This window comes from Camelina sativa, chromosome 10 (assembly GCF_000633955.1).
Source record: "Camelina sativa cultivar DH55 chromosome 10, Cs, whole genome shotgun sequence".
Taxonomy (NCBI): Eukaryota; Viridiplantae; Streptophyta; class Magnoliopsida; order Brassicales; family Brassicaceae; genus Camelina; species Camelina sativa.
In genome coordinates this window covers 11,698,437-11,717,957 of record NC_025694.1, presented here as the reverse complement: position 1 = coordinate 11,717,957, position 19,521 = coordinate 11,698,437, and the positions used below count along the sequence as shown (strand labels likewise).

The window sequence follows — 19,521 nt, the reverse complement described above, 5'->3', positions numbered from 1 at the left end:
TTTCTTAGATCTGAGTGTTGTTTGACTAGATCTTCGATTTTGGTTTTTGAATTTGGCAAAATTTAGGTATGTTTCGATTGTAGTGCGAAGAATCCAACTTGGGCATCCGTTACATATGGGATTTTTCTCTGTATCGATTGTTCAGCTACTCATCGTAATCTCGGTGTTCATATCAGTTTCGTCAGGTAATATAATCTTAATCTGATTCGATTCTTCAGGCATTGTTCTAGCTCAGAGTTGTTAATTTTAGCTAAGGTTTGAGCTTTTTTATTAAAGGCATTATAGTTCTAATACGTTGAATAATAATGTCACATTGCGGTCTAAAGATTTGTAAATCTTCTCGGGTTTTTGTGTAGATCAACGAATTTAGATTCATGGAGCCCTGAGCAGCTCAGGACGATGATGTTTGGTGGGAACAACCGTGCTCAGGTGTTCTTTAAGCAACATGGATGGACTGATGGTGGTAAAATTGAGGCTAAGTACACTTCAAGAGCTGCTGTTTTGTATAGGCAGATTCTTGCTAAAGAAGTTGCTAAAGCCATGTCTGAAGAAACTAGTTCTGGCTTACCTTCGTCTCCTGTTGCTGCTACTTCTCAGCTACCGGGAGCATCTAATGGGGTTTCTTCTTTTTCTGTCAAGGAAGAGTTGCCTCCTCCTAAACATGAAGCTGTCAGTGCCACTTCTTCTCCTAAAGCTTCTAATACAGTTGTGCCTAGTACGTTTAAGAAACCTATTGGTGCTAAAAGGACAGGAANACACATTTTGGAATCGCATAAAACAATGTTAAGCTGGGCTTTACTACTTATACTGGGATAAAACTGGGCCGCATAGTGGCAAACTAGATTTCTTANGGGTTGTTTTTTTTGGAGTAATGACTTTTTGATTTTCTCTTGTTTCTACATTAAAAGATCTGACTCTGTTTTTTTTTTCTGATAAAATGTAGCCAAAGGACAATCTTTATGAGCAGAAACCAGAAGAAGTTGCACCGGTTATTTCTGCTGTGTCTATAACTAACAACGGGGAAAGCAAATCATCAGCTGGTTCATCGTTTGCATCTCGGTTTGAGTACAATGACGACTTCCAATCTGGAGGAAAAAGTGGTGGTGTTGGTACTCAAGTGCTTAACCATGTTGCTCCACCAAAGTCGTCAGGTTTCTTTTCAGATTTTGGAATGGACAGTTCTTTCCCCAAGAAATCAAGCTCCAACTCGTCAAAATCTCAAGTAAAGCTGCGGTTTTCAGAAAGAAAAAAATAGTAAATTGGTATATTCTGGTCATATGCTAAGCCATTTTTTTTTATCACTAGGTTGAAGAATCGGATGAAGCAAGAAAGAAGTTCACAAACGCAAAGTCCATTTCTTCAGCACAGTACTTTGGGGATCAGAACAAAAATGCTGATATGGAATCAAAAGCTACTCTTCAGAAGTTTGCAGTAAGTACTAAGAAACTTTCCCCACAATTTCATAGGACATCATTCTCATCGTTCGATTCTAATGCGATTGTGGTAATTTACAGGGTTCAGCATCTATCTCAAGCGCTGATTTTTACGGTCACGACCAAGATGATTCCAATATTGATATAACTGCTAGCGATCTCATTAACCGGCTTTCTTTCCAGGTACAAGATCCATACATACTCCTAAACCCCTTCTTCTTCCTCATATGTTAACCAGTTCATGAAATGTTCGATTTCAAATGTTTGATCAGGCGCAACAAGACATATCGTCGCTGGTGAACATAGCAGGTGAAACAAAGAAGAAGCTTGGAACTTTAGCTTCCGGTATCTTCAGTGATATTCAAGACAGAATGCTGTGAGAAAGAAGAACACAAGCTCTCTCACATGTTTTTGTTTTTACCGAGAAAAAAAAAGGTAAAGAGAAAAAAGCTTTGTCAGAAACTTCCAATGAGGTTCACGTTTCTCTGTTTTTTATAGAGCTTCTTTTTTGTTTGGGAATATTGAGACGTGGCTCTTGTTGTTACTTGTTATCAATCTACAATATGGATCTATTATAATATACACTGGAATATGTTATAGACTTTATTAATCTTTTGTTTGTTTGCAGAAAAAAGTGGATTTAAAATCAAATTTAATTGTCATGATACAATGTGTTTTGAAAATATTAGTAGGGTACAATGGCTCTGCCAAACTTTTATTAATATGTTCATGATTTTGCACATTTATTAAATGTATGTGAAAAATATTTCTTAGTACATTTTTGGGGTATAAAAAGAGAAAAATATTTCTGACTTTTTAGTTTTTTTTTATTTTTTTTTATCAAATTAGTAAGATTACTTTCCGTTTGATTCTATTGTTCTTATTCATAAACTTTGATTTGCCTTATAAAGAAGTAGATATCATACCAAATACAGTTTTAAATCACCATGGTTGACTTGACTGAGCAAATTATTCACAAAAATATTTTGAATTAAAAAAGCTGAATTAAAAAACATTGGATTATATAGAATAACGCATATATAGGAGAATTATTTATAATTTAGATTATTTTTAAAAAAAAAACCTCAATGTTGACCACCGACCCTAAGGGAAAAAACAAATTTACCGTATCTGGAAGCATATCTGTATCTATCACATAAACACACTTTACAGTTTTACGCCTCACGATTTGTCTTCTTTATTTTTGCAGAGAGAGAGAGAGAGAGATTTATAAAACCCTAAAAATCATGGCGATTCGATTTTCCCTCCCAATTCAAATCCTCTCCTAAGTCTCTTCCTTCTTCCGCCGATCTCTCTCTAATCAAAGTTGCATCGGAATCTCGACTTTTCATCCTCCAAATTGACGAAACCCTAATTTTGGTTGAAATCGAACCCTTGAAGACGATGTTGGTGGCTAATTCCGACGTTTCTTCTTCGATTCTCTCTCGTACTCCGTTAATCCCCAACTCGATCGAAACCCTAGACGAGATTGAGGACTCGCCTTCACCTTCGCCTTCGCCGCAAATCCCGTCGACTGATGCTGATGTTGTTAATGTTCAGTCATTAGCTCTTACGTCTCCCGATCGAGATCGTGATTCGCCTCCGAACTTCGATGAGTATACCTCTTCGTCTTCTTCCGACGAAACCCAATTCGTTCCTTCTCCGATCAATTTCGATTACGATGAGATCGGCAACGGGACTCAACGCCTGCTAGAGTCACAGGTTCGAATTGGGGGTAATTCGCAAACTCTTGACGATTTGGACGATGTTATGTGGGACGGGTCCTCGTCTGATGATCACCGGGAGAATAATAGCCAACCTTGGACGCCTAATGTCTCTCCTGGCTTTGGAAGTGATGATGATGATAACAACTCCAACTCTAAGAAGGAATGTAGCGAGCCTTTGTTGTCTGGGTTCATGCAAAGACCTCTGAAGATCGATGAGCCCGTCACTGGTGTTGTATGTTCTGATTTTTTATTTTTTATTTTTATTTTTAATTTTTTTTTGGTTGCTGCATTTGTTTTCAGTTTTGATCTCTGATTACGAATTTGACATTTTTTTTTTGTTTAGGGAGCTGGGCTTTGGAACTTAGGGAACACTTGTTTCTTTAATTCGGTTTTGCAGTGTTTCACTCACACTGTGCCACTTATCGAGGGCCTTCGTTCATACAAATATCAAGATCCCTGTAACTGTAAGACGTAGTAGCTTTTTGTTTGTTTATGTTGCCTTATGTAATGAATAATTATCTTTGAATTTTTGTAGGTGGTAATGAGTTCTTCTGTGTTATAAGGGCTCTTCGAACTCACATTGATTTTGCACTGAGGCCTGAAAGAATTCCAATGGCTCCGGATTATTTTCTTCACCATCTTAATTGCATCCTTTTATTGAATTTGTTTCATTTCCGTCATTAACTTTATCAATTGTTTCTTTGGATGGCATAGTTTTCTTTTGTATCCTTAGCTGCCACAGATTTTTCGCCTGACTTCCAGCGTTATCAGCAAGAAGACGCTCATGAGTTTCTGCAAGCATTTTTGGATAAGTTGGAGAGATGTTGTTTGGATCGAACAAGTTACCGCAGCTATGTCTCTTCTCAAGATGCCAACTTTGTTGACCAGGTCTTTGGAGGTCGTCTCATCAGTGGGGTAAGAAGTTCACTCAAACTATACATTTGGTCACGTGTCAAAGCTATTTTCAGTATTAGTTTCGGTAAACATGTGCGTATTTCTGGTCTCAGCTCCGTTGCTGCAACTGCAACTCCATCTCTGATACATTTGAAAAGTCTGTTGGGTTGAGTTTGGAAATTGAAGATATGGATACCCTGGAGAGTGCACTAGAATCCTTTACCCGTGTGGAAAAACTTGACGAGCAATTGACATGTGATAACTGTAATGAAAAAGTCTCAAAGGAGAAGCAACTCTTGCTTGATAAGCTTCCTCTAGTTGTCACATTTCATCTGAAGAGATTCAAGAACAATGGATTTTATATGGAGAAGATCTTCAAGCATGTCAAGATCCCATTGGAGTTAGACTTACAGCCATATATGAGGGATAAAGAGGAAAACGATGTACGTGAAACTTGCAGTGAAATGTCTCTTATCTCCCCTTTCATTTACTCAAAGTTTGTATATGTCTGCACACTTTGAAACACACTTCCTTTATTTCTTCTTCTTCAGGTTCCTACAAAATACCATCTTTATGCTCTTGTGGAGCATCTCGGGTATTCAGTAACCTATGGACATTACTTGTCCTATGTGAGGTCTGCTCCCAAGATATGGCATCAATTTGATGACGTGAAGGTGATATTTTAAGTAAATCCAGTTGATTTGGGTGGTTCAATAGATAGTTTCCGTAAATGAACTTTTCCTCCTTGTGTTTTTGACAAACTTCGGCAGGTTACCAGAATCGATGAAGATAGTGTACTGTCACAGGATTCATACATTCTTTTTTATGCACGGGAAGGAACTCCATGGTTTTCTAGCATCGCTGAACAGATGCAGCCATTGCTTCCATTGCTTGAAGCGAGTTTAGCGAATTCTTCGCCAAAGTCTGTGCTTGATTCTTCTAACGGGGAGTGTTTATCAGAGATCAGTTATGAGAATGTCGATAAATCCAGCAAACCCTGCGACTCAGCGGGAGTGTCTAACCAACATGGCAAGACAGAAGAAGATTTTGTATCCCTCTCTAACGAGCTAAACGAAGATGTGTTTCTATCTGCTGAGTCTTCTAGTGACGAGGATTCTTCTATGCCAGAGCTTATGGACCCTCTTGATACTGATGATCCTTACGTTCCAGGGAGTGAAAAAGAACCCAATACTTGTTTAGCCATTGAAAGAGCTACCACTGGTGATGATTTTTTCCCTCTGCTGATGGTTGAAGATCAGGACTCATTCCAAAAACACCAAGGTACTATTCTCTTATAACAGGAAGATATGTTTTCTTCGTATCAATGTTAACTTGGGGAGTCTACTACTTACTTGGTGTATGTGTATGTGTGTGTGTTGAGATTCTGCAGAAGGAACTTTTCGAATGCAGCTCAAGCAAATGGAAGAAACCGCACAGAACCAAGAAAAGCCTTGGAAGCAGCCGTTATTAATAAGTGACGTTGCAGTTTCCAAGGAAGCAGAATCTGTTAATGGAGACCTCATGAAGAAACCTTCACCTCGTGCTAGAGATTTGTTGGATCAATCGGTTTCTACAACAACTGGTTCTCCACCCAAAAAATTGAAAACAACATGAGAGGGAGAGGGAGAGGTATCTTGTTGACTTTCTTGATCGCTTATTAGCTTCTAGGTGTTCTAAAGATGGGGGTAATGACTTTTGATTAGAGACTTAAATCAGGCTTAATTCGTTTTCGGTTTTGTGCATACTGCATAGTAGTAGTTATGCTACTCTGGTGTTGACTTGGTTTTTAATGATAAGAAGCAAGGATTCAGAATCTAATTAAGTTTTATAGATTTTGTTAATGGGTTGGATCCTCTCGTATACTTTATTAGAGGACTATCTTTGGTTGAATTGGTAAAAGTTCGATCACTTGACTTCGACGGAAAAAAGTAAATGCAAATGTGAAGAATCAATGATTTAACTGAAATGATAACCGACAAAGTTGTCAGTAAAAGTATTAAGATTAGTGAAGTATGAGTCTATGACATCATATACATTATATAGAGTTTAAAATTTGAAGATTAGTGGAGTAAGCTAGGATAATACACATGTGACATTTTTTCTTTTTAAAATTGGACAGAAATACTAAAGTGTGTTATCGAATGTCCTCGAAGAAACTAATCTATGAATATGATCTTCGACTGAGTCTACTCTTTGTTTCGTTTTTATGGTTGATAAATTTTAGTATATAATTGCTAGAATTTTATATTAAAAGAATGAATTTAATGAAAGAAGAACAAGCAAAGGAAAAGGATGATAAGAAGAAGATGGTCCACTCCACCGGGTCAGATATGGCGTGCCGTGTCCAAAGAGCTTCAATTTTGACTAACCAAACCCCTTCAATTTAATTTATTTTTATTTTCAGTATTTTAGTTTTAACTTCAAGGAAAATAACTCGTGTTTATACATGTTTACTTATAAAACGATTTTTCCTCACAATTTTGTCATGAGTTAAACAAAAGTTAACATGAATATTGAACACAAGTGTATGTAATCTGAACTAAAGTATGTAAGATATAGAGATCAAAATGTGATAAACGAAAATATATTACTCCAATATTTTGTAACCAAAAAAAAATGTAAAAAACGAAACACAAATTCAAGGATTGGGAAAATCAAAGTCAAGTGGCGTATTTTTTCAAAGTCAATGGACAATAAAAATACATAAAAGACTTGTGGTGTGTTTCTATTTAAATGACTGCACAAATTTTCACAAAGATACTAACTTATCATCAAATTAAAGACTTTATACTTCCAACTTACTAAATACTTTCAGTTTTGTATCAAATACAGTATATGTTTCATATTTTCTATTTTAAAATTAAAAAAAAACAATTGGCATCTTCCTCCATCTACCCATGCATGACAAATGAATAAAAAGCTGTTATTTTCATATGACGTCTCTATAGAATGCATATTATATGTATCCTTTTAAAAAAATTATTTCCTTGTCGTCATTCCTTTATTTTATTATAGGCATTTCAACAAATTACATTATAGGGTTCATACATAGAGTAACAAACAAATGATTTATCAACAAATTCTATATCTGCATGAAACACGGAAGATTTTTCAATGACTAGACTCTTCTTATATAGATGAATTTTAATCAAATGAATTCCACGTTTTACCTAATCGGATATAGAACAAAAAAAAAAAAAAAGGAGATAAATCTAGTAATGTTCGGCAAATTTTGAATTTCATATTCGTTTAGCAAAACTAATTGTACATTCATTTCAGACGAGACATGACAACGATTCAATACAAAAGTTTGGTATAAACAATGGATTAAATTCTCTGTATATAGATGATTGTCTAATCAAAAGGACATGAGTTTAAAATGCAATTTCCCTTTCAAGTGATGCATATTGGAATAGTTAGTACTGACTTTGCGATGTTAATTTACCTAATTAAATCAGAACAACAACCAAACGCAAGCACTAAATAATACTAAACAAAAAGGGTGTCTTATTGTTATAATTAATCACCCATCTTTTGACCTAAGTTTCTGCATTAGTTTCCTCTTTATTTTTAAGTACAATAATTAATAAGAAAAAAGTTATGAAACAAGCACAGATGGATTAGGTTATTATGTCCAATTCATGAGCTTGTCTCCGCTTATTGCTCGCTTTAAAAGCTAATAACAAAATGGAATCTAATTATTATTGATATCATCCATCTTCTTATTATATACAAACATACACCAATAATAAGAACAAAGTAAAGTGCGATTCACACTTGTTCCAACTCATTCTTATGCACACATATAATAGAATTACATGCGCGTGCATATACACACACATTCACATATTTTCATATATATAAACAAAATTTCTTATATAAACCAAAATTTAGTTCAACAATTTTGCCATTATATTATATTTTATTTTCAGCAGTCAAGTTATTTGAAAACGTTTGGGTTAGTTTGTGTTTGGAGATGGGATAAATTATCTAACCTTAGAAATTACATGAGATAACTTAGTGTATAATACATACACATATCTATAGCAATTTTCTAGTAATTCTTAAAATTTGAATAAGCAAAATAGGTAAAAAAAATATATACAAAATAATAGAGAGACCACCTGATGCTTGATGGAAGAAACAAAGAAGAACAAGAACATATATAATGGGGGGATTCTAAAGGGATAGAGGATGAGATGTCAAAACTACAATAATGGAGCAAAGCAATAGTTTTCTCCACTTGGCTTCTTAATATAATATCAAACACGAAAAACTTACACTTTCCTAACCAAAAATAATAATAATATACATATGCTAAAGATATACAAAATTCCATATTAATAACATAGGCAAAAAAATATTTATTTAAACATAAATGCAATGTGTATGTAAAACACCCAACAAAACAATAATGTTATGTTCTAACAGGGGTATATTCAACTTGGCATTTTAAGTGATTTGCGTGAAATTTACAAATTCTATGTTATTCAATCATGAATTTTAAAAAGTCTATTAAAATTCACTGTTACTGAACTGATGATTTAAAAATCTACTTTAAAATCCATTAAAATCCACTGAACTAATGATTTAAAAATCTAATTTAAAATCCACTGTTATTCAAAACAATTTTGTGGATTAGGATTTTAATAATTTTTAGGATTCTGGAGGATTTGTTTAGTTAAAAATACAGAAATCCAAATCTCATAGTTTTAGGTGGGATTTGAAAGAATTTTACAGAAAATCATATGAACTTCCCTAAAATCTATCAAAATTCTAAATTTACTAAATTCCTTCAAATTCTCCAAAATTATGGTTTGAATACACCCTCTAAATTCCATCAAATTCTCCAAAATCATGGTTTGAATACACTTCTAAAACTATTTGTAATGGAAACAATTATATTAGCTATCTACTACTTTAAGATAGTTATGTCCAAAAAATTAAAAAAATTAAAGATATTTATAACAAAATAAAAAAATTTAAAAAGAATTATAAAATATAAATTTTGAGAATATAATTGAAGAGAAGAGGAAAGAGGTTTGGGTTGGTCGACTTTGCTAAGATAAGAGAGACTCACTCTCTCTCTCTCTCTCTCTCTCTCTCTTTCTCTTTTGAACCTTCTCTGCAAGAAATCATCTCTCTCTCTCTCTATAGAAAAAAGTTTGAAGCTGACTCGAAAAAAAGACTCTCTTTTTTCTTCTTCTTCTTTGTGCAATTACGAAATGGCGATCGAGGATCAAGAGAACACCATCCGTGAATTCAAGCCTAAGAACAGGAGAATCATGGTACTACTTTATAACAATACCCTTCCTTTTTAAATTTCTCTGTTTTTTTTTTTTACTTCTTCTCTGTTCTTCAAATGTGTAATGGTTTCTCATTTATCGATTTTTTCTTCTGGGTTTGGGTTTTTTGATTGAATTTGAAACTCAAAGTCTTGAAAATGGCGAAAAAGTAGTAATCTTTGTCTGTTTGAATTCAAAATGGTTCTTCATTGAACTGCTCTGTTTCGTTTCGTGTACCTAACACAAAAAAAAAGATTTGATTTTTGATTTTTATTTTTTGAAGAATCAGAACAATGGCTCATTTTTATTCTCTCTCAAGCTCGATTCCGTTAGTTAATTTTACTTTATTTGGTGTCACGAATTGGTACAATATGCTTTTTTTCTTCAATTATATTCGAAATTTTTATACTTTTAAACCCTCTCAAATCCAGTGAAATAGTGAAGCACGAATCTGGAACATTTCTGGGGTTTTTAATGCGATTCCTTTTTCATACAACTTTTTTAAAAATGGAACAGAATCAAATTTCAAACTTCTATCACAAGATCAATTCCAAAGAATAAGAGTTTTATGAAGTTTTTAATGGTGGTTTAAGAGCAATGTCTAAATGTTCTTTTGAGGTATATTATACCAAATGGTAATGATGGTTTATGAAATAGATTGTGAAAATTGAATAATCTTTTTTGTATTGGTTGTTATAGGGAGCTGGTGGACCGGAGGAGGAAGACAACAGGTGGCCTCCATGGCTTAAACCTTTGCTTAAAGAGCAATTCTTTGTTCATTGCAAGTTTCATGGAGACTCTCATAAGAGTGAATGCAATATGTATTGCTTAGACTGTACAAATGGCCCTCTTTGCTCTCTTTGTCTTGCTCATCACAAAGATCATCGCACCATTCAGGTAAATGGTCTTGATCTTGAATTGTTGTATAATACTTGTGTCTCTTGCGAGGTTTTGAGATTGTCTTGAACTCTTGATTGGTTTTGGCAGATAAGGAGATCTTCTTATCATGATGTTATAAGGGTGAATGAGATACAAAAGTATCTTGATATAGCCGGGATCCAAACATATGTGATTAATAGTGCTAAAGTCGTCTTCTTGAACGAGAGGCCTCAGCCTAGGCCAGGGAAAGGTGTAACCAATACCTGCAAGGTTTGCTATCGTAGCCTCGTCGATGATAGCTTCCGCTTCTGCTCTCTTGGCTGCAAGGTACATTTCCAATACTACCAACTTTTCATTTTTTTATTGAATCAAATAGAAAGAAACTTTGATTTATAAGGTTGATACTCTTATTTCCCCCTCTTTACACGTTTCATATAGCAAATCAGGTCTTGTACAGTTTCACCTAACATTTGCTTGCATTTTTTGGTAAATTCAATTCCCATTTAACCGCAGGAAGAAAAAAAGCAAAACTTTTGAAATTGGTCATCCTGAAATCTGATAGTATATGTTTTAACAGTTTCACCTAAAAAAAGCAAAACTTTTGAAATTGGTCATCCTGAAATCTGATAGTATATGTTTTAACAGTTTCACCTAACTTTTCTTGTTTTAATCGTCTTCTAGAAAAAGATCGAAACATATCTTTTCTTGGAATCATTTTCTGATAAAGTTACTTTTCTCTATGTTTTTGGGAAATGAAATAAAGATTGCTGGAACAACTAGAGGATTCCAAAAGGGAAGGGAGAACCTTCTGATGGAAACAGAGGATTCAAGTAGCAGCATTGGGATTGGGAAGAACATTACAAATCTCCAGAGTTTCAGCCCATCAACACCTCCACTTACTACATCTAGCAACTGCAGAATCGCCAAGCGAAGAAAGGGAATACCTCATCGATCACCGATGGGATAAGAACCGATTAAATAAACGAAGCTTTTGCCATTAATGCCAGTTTTTTCATCTAGAAGATTTACACGCAAAGGTAGCTAATACAGAGACTTGTTGTCTCTTATCTTTTCTCATATACCAAAGAAATGGTCTTTTGCTTGTGTTAGCATTTGAAAAAAGGTATTAAGTTAGGTTTTGTCCTACTAATATGGGAAATATGTGAAAATTGTAATGTGCTTGTTTTGTATATTGTGATGCAAAAAGGGTAGAAAGGGAAATATAGGGGTTTTAGTGGGAATAAAAACAAAATTAGTTTTTGGTTTTTCATTTTATGTATGCATGGTGTAAATTTGGTTTGGTTAGGTGCAGGATCTGGAATAATTTAATAAATAATGAGATTTCCTACCTTTGTTAATTTTTTTTGCAATTTCAAGAAAATATTAGGCTGAATGAACGATTCATTTCAAAGTGTTTGGACTTAAAAAAGTTGGAATAAAGATTTTTTTTTTTATTTTTGGCTCTGCCAAATAATAACATATGGTCCTTAGCTGAATAAATGGAGCGAACTTTAAATATAATTGGTGTTGTGATAATAAATTTAATTTTATTCGGTGTAAATTGGGATATTAATTCTCATGGGACATTGTGTTGGAAAGCAATTTGGTAGGGAAGGTCATATTTGCTTTCTCTTTTAACTTTTCTTGAGAAGGGAACCATTTGGGACTTTGGAATATATGTCCACTCTCAAAGAGTTTTGCTTCAAGTTATCAATTAGCAGTATAATTATATGGAACGAACCAAAATAAAAATGTTACTTCAAAAAGAAAATTGATTAGTTTCAAGTTTATAATGTTTAATGCTGTAGTCTCTATAAAACCAATTAAATTCGGAGAACAAAATACTTGAACTAACGCATCAAAAGAAAACCATCTAATGTACTCGATGAGATCCAATTAAAAAAAAAACATATCAAGTTTAATCAATAGTAAATACATAAACTGTAATAAAATTAAATTCAATTGTATGTGATGATTTAAATTCTCTAAAAAACCAAAAACTATATAAAGACACAGAAACTTAAAACCTTTAAACTAAGATGATGATGTTTGTATCCATTATATTTATATGTATGTATGTAAAAATTTCTCAAAGTGTAAATACAATAAAATATGTTTCATACTTTCATATGCCCACCCCGACCCCCAAAAAAATATAATGTAAAGGAAACTAATCAGAGTAAGGGGAAGTATGTTTAGAGATATGATCTAGTCCTTCCTTGTGTCCCAAGAACCAATCCACCACTTGAGAATGATCTTTTCAAGTCTACATGCTTCACTCTGTTTCCACTTTCAAGATCATTATTTCCCTCTTGATCCTCTTCTCCGTCTCTGCTTATCCGCATAACAATATCCGCGGCCGAGAACCGACGTGGATGATGAGAACTAATCGCAACACTAACCACTTCCCGATGATCAACAACGACTACATTTCCTTCATTGCTTGTAAACTGATCAAGATTCATCACCACAACACGATGATCGGGTTGTTGAGTGGTAGGGACGATGATCTTAGCCCGACAAAGTGGACAGTTTGAGTGAGACTTGAGCCACCGGTCGATACAAACGACGTGGAAAGTGTGGTTGCATTTAGGCAACAACCTTAAGCTCTCGTCTTCGTTGAACTCTCCAAGACATATTGAACAATCAGTACCGTTGATCTTGAACCCATTTTGATGCTTCTTTAACTTGAAGAATCCAATCTTTTTAATGACAGCATCGTCTAAACCGGTGTTTGACGACTCGTGAGCAAAAGGATCGTCTTGGTCTCCATTTTCCGACGAGTTAACATCAAGAATGAGATCTGATCTTCCGGTTTCCGAGGCAGCTTCATTGTTGGTGTCGTTGGCGCAGTACTTTGAGACAAGAGTGTAGTAAGTTGCCAAGAGAAAGGCAGTTACAAATATTCCAATAATGGCAATAACAAGAGGGGAGAGGTTGGGGTTTGAATCGTTTGATGAAACGCCGTCGTTTAGGAATTGTTCATAAGATATTGGTGGTGGAGAGAATTTGATGTAACTACACCATTGAGGGCAAAATGTGGAACATAAGCCTTGAGTACAGTCTCTTGGATTTATATACTGAGTCCAAGCATTAGGATTTGGATCGGACTCCATGAAAGATGGAAAAAAAAAAAAAAGAAGAAGAGGAAATTATATCCTTGAGGGACAAATCAAACAATGATCATTCTTATAAATGTGATCATCCACATCGTAGCATAAAGAAGGTACGAATTTTGTTTATATATGTGTTATGAGATGAGGTTTATAGATGTGGAAGGTACTAAATTTCATATCTTATAATATAGAATAGAGATGCTTGTGGTATATGAGAAGTTTTGCTTTGTTTCTTTGGGTACTCCCATACTTTTTTGTTCTTTTAATGTGACTTTAACTTTGTTCTTTAGCTTCTTTTTTCTTTTTCTTTTGATGATATAATTGGCTTGTTGACTAAGATATTGAATGTGGTACGTTAATATGGTTAGCTTTGATTTTGATGTCATATGTTTCTATTTGAAAGATCTGTAATAGTGTTGATTTAAAGTTTTAAACATTACATTAACATAAATAAAAAGTCCAACCTACCCGAGTTTGACCAAAAGCTTCTTTGGTTTGGGCTGTTTGCAAAGCTGAGCATCGACCGCAATGGTGTAGTTTATAACTTCGGTTACTATCCTCATTGATAGTTTGATATATACCTTGAATTGATATGCAACAAGAAACAATTCCCCAAGAAAGTTCAAGTAAGCCCGAGTGTTTAAGTGACAACATTGGTCCAGTTACAGAAACGGATGGAGCAACAAAGAAGCTCTCAAACGCAAAGTCTATATCTTCTGCTCACTTTTTTTTAGGGATCAACAAATCGGCTGATCTTGAATCAAAAACTACACTTGAGGAGTTATTGGTAAGTTGATCATGTCAAACACTTCTTGTGATATCCTTATGATGTTTGGTTTGATTTGATGATATGTCAACAGGTGATAAAAAGATTTCTGGTCGTCGTTGGTGAACAAGTCAGTCTTATCATCAAAAGTCACTCTGTAATGAAAAAAAACTCATCACGGCAAAAGTTTCATGCACAGAAGAAAAAATCAGACTTCACAAGACTGTCTTTAACTTCTCTGCTCATATGCCACACAATCAGATCTGAATCCAAAAATAATGTCAAGTTTACAAGATGTCGTGAGTTACTAATTTACCAGAACTTTAACCGGAACCCGGAAAAATGAACGGTTCCGATTATAGCAGATAAAGCAAAGGCGTAAACGGTTAGTATCAGAAGAGAAGAGAATGGAGAAGCAAAGATGGTATCTATAGTGAGGTTCACCATTCCTGTACCAAGGTTTGCCTGTAAACAACGAGACAAGTGAAATCAGTTTAAAGAGGATCAAGATTGATAAGGATTGTGGAGAAATCAGTGGATAAGAGACTTACAAGCAGAAAGGTAGCTAATAGATTTTGGTCAATTGCTTCTTCAAGTGATGAAAGTTTGTTCATAGGTATATAACTAGACAGCATAAATATCCCCAGCGCCTGAAAATAAAAGCAAAGACGAATCAAATCTCAAGTCAGAAGACAAAGTCTTCATCATTATGATCAATTCTGAACTATAAAGAGACCTGAAGATCTTGCGCGAGCGCCCAAGTAACGTAAGGCATGTTGCACTGCAGAAGGTAGAAATGGTTTCAATCAAGACTGTCGCCTAAAATGCTTTTTCAGTTTTAAGTGAGTATCATTACCGTTCGACGAGAAATCCTCTCAACGTAGTTGTCAAGAAGTATAGTCACAATCCTGAGACAAACATACATATATATACCCATGAATATCTTATCATAATGAGATTGAATGTTCTATTACCGCTTGCTTTTACCATAAGAGAAGAGAAACGAGAAAGACTCTAGCGACTGAGCTCGTGGTGCTGCGAATATTTGAATGTTTTGCGTAAAAGAGACGATAGCCTAAGTGAACGCCAAGGAGGTACATGCCCCAGTAACCTGAATCAAAAGAAAGTTAGATGCGGAAGAATCAAAAGAGAGTAGTAAGTAAACCAAATCAAATCAAATCAAACCTTACCAAGAATGCTAAATACTCCTTCCTTGTTTTTGCTGATAATGTCACTTCCTCTTTCGTCAGAAAGCAAATATGTGTTTAGTCCACTAACCAACCAAGTTTGGTATCCTGAGAACCAATGGAAGTTGAAGAAGCTAGTTAGGTTTCACTATCTTGTAATTAAGAGAGAAAAGGAAGTAAAATTGGACTGTACCTGCAAGAACAGCGAAACCTAGGATTCCACAGTACTTAGCTGGTATGTTAACAAATGATGTGAGAATAGATATGGCTGCAAGTGTGAAAAAGAAATTCCAGTGTACTCCATATTCTGTTACGTGGACCTTCATATAGTTTAGAACCAACAATGGTTAGACTCTGTAAAGTGATAAGCATCAAGGCATAATAAAGAGGAATCATGGAACGTTTATTTACCTGATAATCTACACCTGAAGTAGTCCAGAGACGAATAAACCCGAGTAATAACAGTGGAGCAGTTGCTTTAATTCCAGTTATCCAGTTTCTGAAGCAATGCAAGTAAAAAAATTGGACCAAGTTCGCATAATACTGAAGTAATAACAAAGCATTTCGAAAAAGGATAATGGGGTGCTAAGGAGAATCACTCACCCTGGTGACACGTCTCTAGCTTGCCGAGAAACAATAGCATTTGCTAAAACAAAAGAGCCGACCCCAAGATCCATCTGTTTGCATTTCATATTGTAATATCAAGACAGATACAAAGTTACTAATCACAATAGGATGAACAAATCTCATATTAGTTTAGAGCCTAAAGGACAATGAGGTTTGACATTTCAAGCATACCAAGCTAGTACCGTAAGTCTCTGTCTTGGCGTACCTCCTCGGAAAGATAGTAAAGTCAACCCCCAAGATACACAAGCATGTAATAAGCATCTGCAAATGGAAAATCTTTCAGAGTAGATGGAAAGATAAAAGCAGAGTTGGCTTAAAGTAAAACTAAAGCAATGTTGTATACCAGAGCAACTCTATAAGAAGATACGCTTGCTCTCAACGAGAGAGACTGTTCACTCTGCACCCCTGAAGAAGATCTAGTTTAAAAAGCTTCATTTAGCTTAAGTCAAAACCCGTAACTAACACATTGTGTGTCTTAAAAAATAACGAAAAATGCCATGACTTACAAGTTCTACCTTTTGGATCTCACAGAAAGAATCAGCAACAACAAAGATAACAATACTGTTCCATGATAGACCCATTCTGATAGAACCTGTAATCAGTTTCGATGATTATAAAGAAAGCATCAAATGTGGCAATTGGCTAGTCAAATGTGCTCACAAAACAAAAAGTGGAAAAAAAGTTTGAAAGGAACATACGGTGAAAAACAGGAGCATGGGGAAGACAATGAAGATGAAGTCCAAGGATATGGCATAAGTATAAGCCTTCCAATTTCTTGAAACAACAACCTCATCGTCGTTTTTCTTCGATGAAACGGCTTTACCACCATTATCATCTATAACAAACATGTAACAACATCTTTAGACTAATCGAACTAAGATAAACATCACTCAACTTCAAAAAATCACTATGCACTAACATCTTTACACCTCAATGATGATTCCTATTGCAAAAAAAGCAGACATTTTTCGAAATTCTATGACCAGATTTGTTTACTAAGAAGATGAAATAGATTAAGATAACGAACCAATTTTGCAGTGAAGGCCAATGGAGTAACGCAAAAGAACCAAGAGCTGAAACCAGAAACGTCAATCAATCAATAAGAAACTGAGCAAAATCGAAGAAACGGGTCCAAAAGGAAATACACTTACAGGGACAATGGTCAAAAGTGCTGCGATTTCCAGAATTGAAGATCCATCAAGATTGCTTACAAATCTGCACCAAAGTCAATTCCAACAAAAACCCAATAAACAGAGGAGGAGGAATCACAAATTTTCAAAACTCGAGTAGACAAAAAGAGAGAAGCTTTACTCTTCTTTGAGATACTTGTTTGGATTCGTAGTCTGTTTTGGAAGAGAATCCATCAAAAACAAAAACTCAGAGATTAAAGATCAAAACTTTCGTCAGTCCCTTTTCCTCGTTCATCAAACTACAACTACTATGTGAAGAAGAAGATTTTAATTTGGCTCGAATCACGAACCGGCCGGTTCAACTAATATGTCCGGTTAGTAGGATTTTATCCGGTTCACATGAAATAGAGACAATAATAATAAAGCCCACGAATGTAAAAGAATCAAGACTTCCAAGACAAATACTATACAGATTTTAATTTCGCTTTAATCACGAACCGTCCGGTTCAATTAATAGGTCCCGTCGGTTCAATCAAAACTGTTATTCTATTTCATGATACACACAAAGTACATTACACTTTTTCACTTCAAAACTTGTGGTGTAAAGAAGATCGTCAAGAATTCCCAACCGGAGTCAGCTTCATTTCAGCCTTGGCTTTCCTCGCTTCACCATAACACCCGGACATCCGTAAACCCGACAAAACGGCTCGTCTCGCTGATGTCGGAATCTTAATACCTTTATTGTAACACGACAATAGCAGCTTTGAAGCACAAACAAACCTCATGTCTTTACAGAGATTATGCACAACAGAAGTGTAACTATACTCATCTTTCACTTCCATCGACTCAAAATATCTCATCGCTCGATCCACGTGACCCGCTTTACACAATCCATCAACCAAACAGTTACAAGTCACAAGATTCAATCCAATCCCCATCTCTCCCATACTTACAAAATGCTGTTTAGCTCTTCTCGTCTGTCCTGTCCTCAACAAACCATTGACTATAATGGTGTGCGTATACTCATCCGCTTTCATTCCTTTCCTCTCTATCTCTCCTAACAAATCATCAACCGCATCCAAATTCCTGTTTTTAAAATACAGATTCAACAATGTGTTGTACGAAACAATGTCATGTCTCCTACCTTTCCTAACTAGCTCTTGCATATACTCATACGCCTCTTTCGTTCTTCCTGTCTTAATCAAAGCGCTAACAACCGCGAAATACGCGTACCCGTCATATGTATAACCTTCTCTCTTCATCTCTAAGAACAACTGAAGCCCTCTTCGAATCCTCCTAGTCTTGAAATATAACTTTAGTATCGTTGTGTATGTAACAGCATTCGGAGTGTAACCTGATCTCCTGAGCTCTGTTAGCATCCATTTCGCAGTACCGACCCTCCTGGCTTTACAAAGCCCGTTGATAAGAATGTTATAAGTCATAAGCTCAGGTTTAAACTTACTCTGCATCTCTTTAAAAAGCTCAAGAGCATTGTCTATATACCCACACTTGCATAGAGCATCAAGGAGAACATTGTAAGTATCAGGACCAGGACTTAGCCCAGCGAGCTGAAGATCCTTATAAAGAACCCTAAACGCTTCTTCCTGTTTCCCTAACTTAAAATAACAACACATCAAAGTATTGTAACTCCACACATCAGGATATATACCCCATTCAAGCATTTCGTCGAACAGGTAGAGGACACGATCTAGCATCAGCTGTCTAGCTGCTCCAGCTATTAAAGAATTATACGTAGCGACGTCTGGTCTAATCCCTGCGTCTCTCATCCGACGAGTCACGGCGTAAGCTTCTTCTATACCAACGAATCGACAATACCCACTGATTAATGTGTTGTAAGTGACGACATCAGGGGGCACACCTAATCTGATTCCGTCTATGATTAAAGACTCGGCTTTCTTCAGTTTCCGAAACTTGCAGAGCGAATCAACGCAAATGTTTAATAGCCTCGTTGATAGTCCGGTGAAATTCACCAACCCACGAACCATTCTATCGGATTAATCCGAACAAACATAGAAGAATGGTAGAAGAAGAAGAAGAAGAAGCAAGATTTGCAGATGAATTCGTGGCATTTGGATTTGATAAACAAACGAAAGAATTGGAGAAAGTTCGATAATTTAGATTCAGATCTCGGCGAAGAATGTGATGGGCATCGGAAAAATCTAAAATTTTTGTGCTTTCTGCATTGCAGCATCTGAGAGGGGTTCTACAAGAACAGTCTTCAACTTCTAAGTTTATAATATTGCATAAGAAACTCCTACTTTTTTGTTTCAATCAAAGTAAGTCCCAAATTTAAAATATTGCCACATCACATAAACCAACAAATCCAAGACCTGCAAAAGCAAGACACTTGGGTTCAAGAACAATCTTTTTTTTTTTTTTGGTAAGGGTTTAGGAGCAGTCTTCAATTTCAATGTTTATACTTATACTAGTATTTGCTCCGTACATACACACAGAAT

General features: G+C 35.4%; 5 protein-coding genes across 7 annotated transcripts in view; 2 read left to right on the top strand and 3 right to left on the bottom strand.

Annotated features, from left to right (window-relative positions):
* LOC104718541 (probable ADP-ribosylation factor GTPase-activating protein AGD8) overlaps window positions 1-5,895 on the top strand; it is a 9,584-nt gene extending 3,689 nt beyond the window's left edge. The window contains exons 1-12 of one of the 3 annotated variants that reach the window (XM_010436305.2): window positions 939-1,222; window positions 1,306-1,431; window positions 1,515-1,616; window positions 1,706-1,868; window positions 2,644-3,392; window positions 3,504-3,624; window positions 3,696-3,806; window positions 3,903-4,075; window positions 4,168-4,497; window positions 4,606-4,728; window positions 4,825-5,335; window positions 5,445-5,895. In XM_010436305.2, the coding sequence (XP_010434607.1) occupies window positions 2,838-3,392; window positions 3,504-3,624; window positions 3,696-3,806; window positions 3,903-4,075; window positions 4,168-4,497; window positions 4,606-4,728; window positions 4,825-5,335; window positions 5,445-5,668 (2,148 nt within the window). In that variant the 5' untranslated portion in view covers window positions 939-1,222; window positions 1,306-1,431; window positions 1,515-1,616; window positions 1,706-1,868; window positions 2,644-2,837 and the 3' untranslated portion in view covers window positions 5,669-5,895. Of the gene's footprint in view, window positions 1-356; window positions 793-938; window positions 1,223-1,305; window positions 1,432-1,514; window positions 1,617-1,705; window positions 2,047-2,643; window positions 3,393-3,503; window positions 3,625-3,695; window positions 3,807-3,902; window positions 4,076-4,167; window positions 4,498-4,605; window positions 4,729-4,824; window positions 5,336-5,435 lie in introns of those variants that run through there. The other 2 variants (XM_010436304.2, XM_010436303.2) reach the window with 2 other exon arrangements.
* Window positions 9,116-11,408, top strand: LOC104718539. Its single transcript, XM_010436302.1, has 4 exons — window positions 9,116-9,342; window positions 10,039-10,236; window positions 10,327-10,545; window positions 10,982-11,408. The coding sequence occupies exons 1-4, from the start codon at window positions 9,280-9,282 to the stop codon at window positions 11,183-11,185; spliced, it is 684 nt and encodes a 227-aa protein (XP_010434604.1). The 5' UTR covers window positions 9,116-9,279; the 3' UTR covers window positions 11,186-11,408.
* LOC104718538 (putative RING-H2 finger protein ATL53) lies at window positions 12,216-13,491 on the bottom strand. The gene has a single exon (XM_010436301.2). It carries the CDS (start codon window positions 13,332-13,334, stop codon window positions 12,414-12,416), a length of 921 nt encoding a protein of 306 aa, XP_010434603.1. The 5' UTR covers window positions 13,335-13,491; the 3' UTR covers window positions 12,216-12,413.
* Window positions 14,238-17,340, bottom strand: LOC104718537 (uncharacterized protein At4g17910-like). Its single transcript, XM_010436300.1, has 16 exons — window positions 17,226-17,340; window positions 17,066-17,129; window positions 16,942-16,987; window positions 16,613-16,749; window positions 16,430-16,506; window positions 16,258-16,330; window positions 16,086-16,175; window positions 15,891-15,964; window positions 15,699-15,786; window positions 15,481-15,607; window positions 15,291-15,395; window positions 15,088-15,211; window positions 14,957-15,008; window positions 14,837-14,881; window positions 14,652-14,750; window positions 14,238-14,565 (listed from the first exon to the last, which is right to left on the bottom strand). Exons 1-16 carry the CDS (start codon window positions 17,276-17,278, stop codon window positions 14,413-14,415), a joined length of 1,407 nt encoding a protein of 468 aa, XP_010434602.1. The 5' UTR covers window positions 17,279-17,340; the 3' UTR covers window positions 14,238-14,412.
* On the bottom strand, window positions 17,534-19,302 carry LOC104720272 (putative pentatricopeptide repeat-containing protein At4g17915). The gene has a single exon (XM_010438204.2). It carries the CDS (start codon window positions 19,048-19,050, stop codon window positions 17,659-17,661), a length of 1,392 nt encoding a protein of 463 aa, XP_010436506.1. The 5' UTR covers window positions 19,051-19,302; the 3' UTR covers window positions 17,534-17,658.

Excerpts from the sequence above, each read along its gene's own strand:
- LOC104720272 (XM_010438204.2), bottom strand. The coding sequence starts at position 19,050 with ATGGTTCGTGGGTTGGTGAATTTCACCGGACTATCAACGAGGCTATTA.
- LOC104718538 (XM_010436301.2), bottom strand. The coding sequence starts at position 13,334 with ATGGAGTCCGATCCAAATCCTAATGCTTGGACTCAGTATATAAATCCA.
- LOC104718537 (XM_010436300.1), bottom strand. The coding sequence starts at position 17,278 with ATGGATTCTCTTCCAAAACAGACTACGAATCCAAACAAGTATCTCAAA. Across the intron at positions 17,130-17,225 it reads AACAAGTATCTCAAAGAAGA|ATTTGTAAGCAATCTTGATG; the intron begins GTAAAGCTTCTC and ends ACTTTGGTGCAG. Across the intron at positions 16,750-16,941 it reads TGGCCTTCACTGCAAAATTG|ATGATAATGGTGGTAAAGCC; the intron begins GTTCGTTATCTT and ends TGTTTGTTATAG.
- LOC104718539 (XM_010436302.1), top strand. The coding sequence starts at position 9,280 with ATGGCGATCGAGGATCAAGAGAACACCATCCGTGAATTCAAGCCTAAG. Across the intron at positions 10,237-10,326 it reads AAGATCATCGCACCATTCAG|ATAAGGAGATCTTCTTATCA; the intron begins GTAAATGGTCTT and ends TGGTTTTGGCAG. Across the intron at positions 10,546-10,981 it reads TCTGCTCTCTTGGCTGCAAG|ATTGCTGGAACAACTAGAGG; the intron begins GTACATTTCCAA and ends AATGAAATAAAG.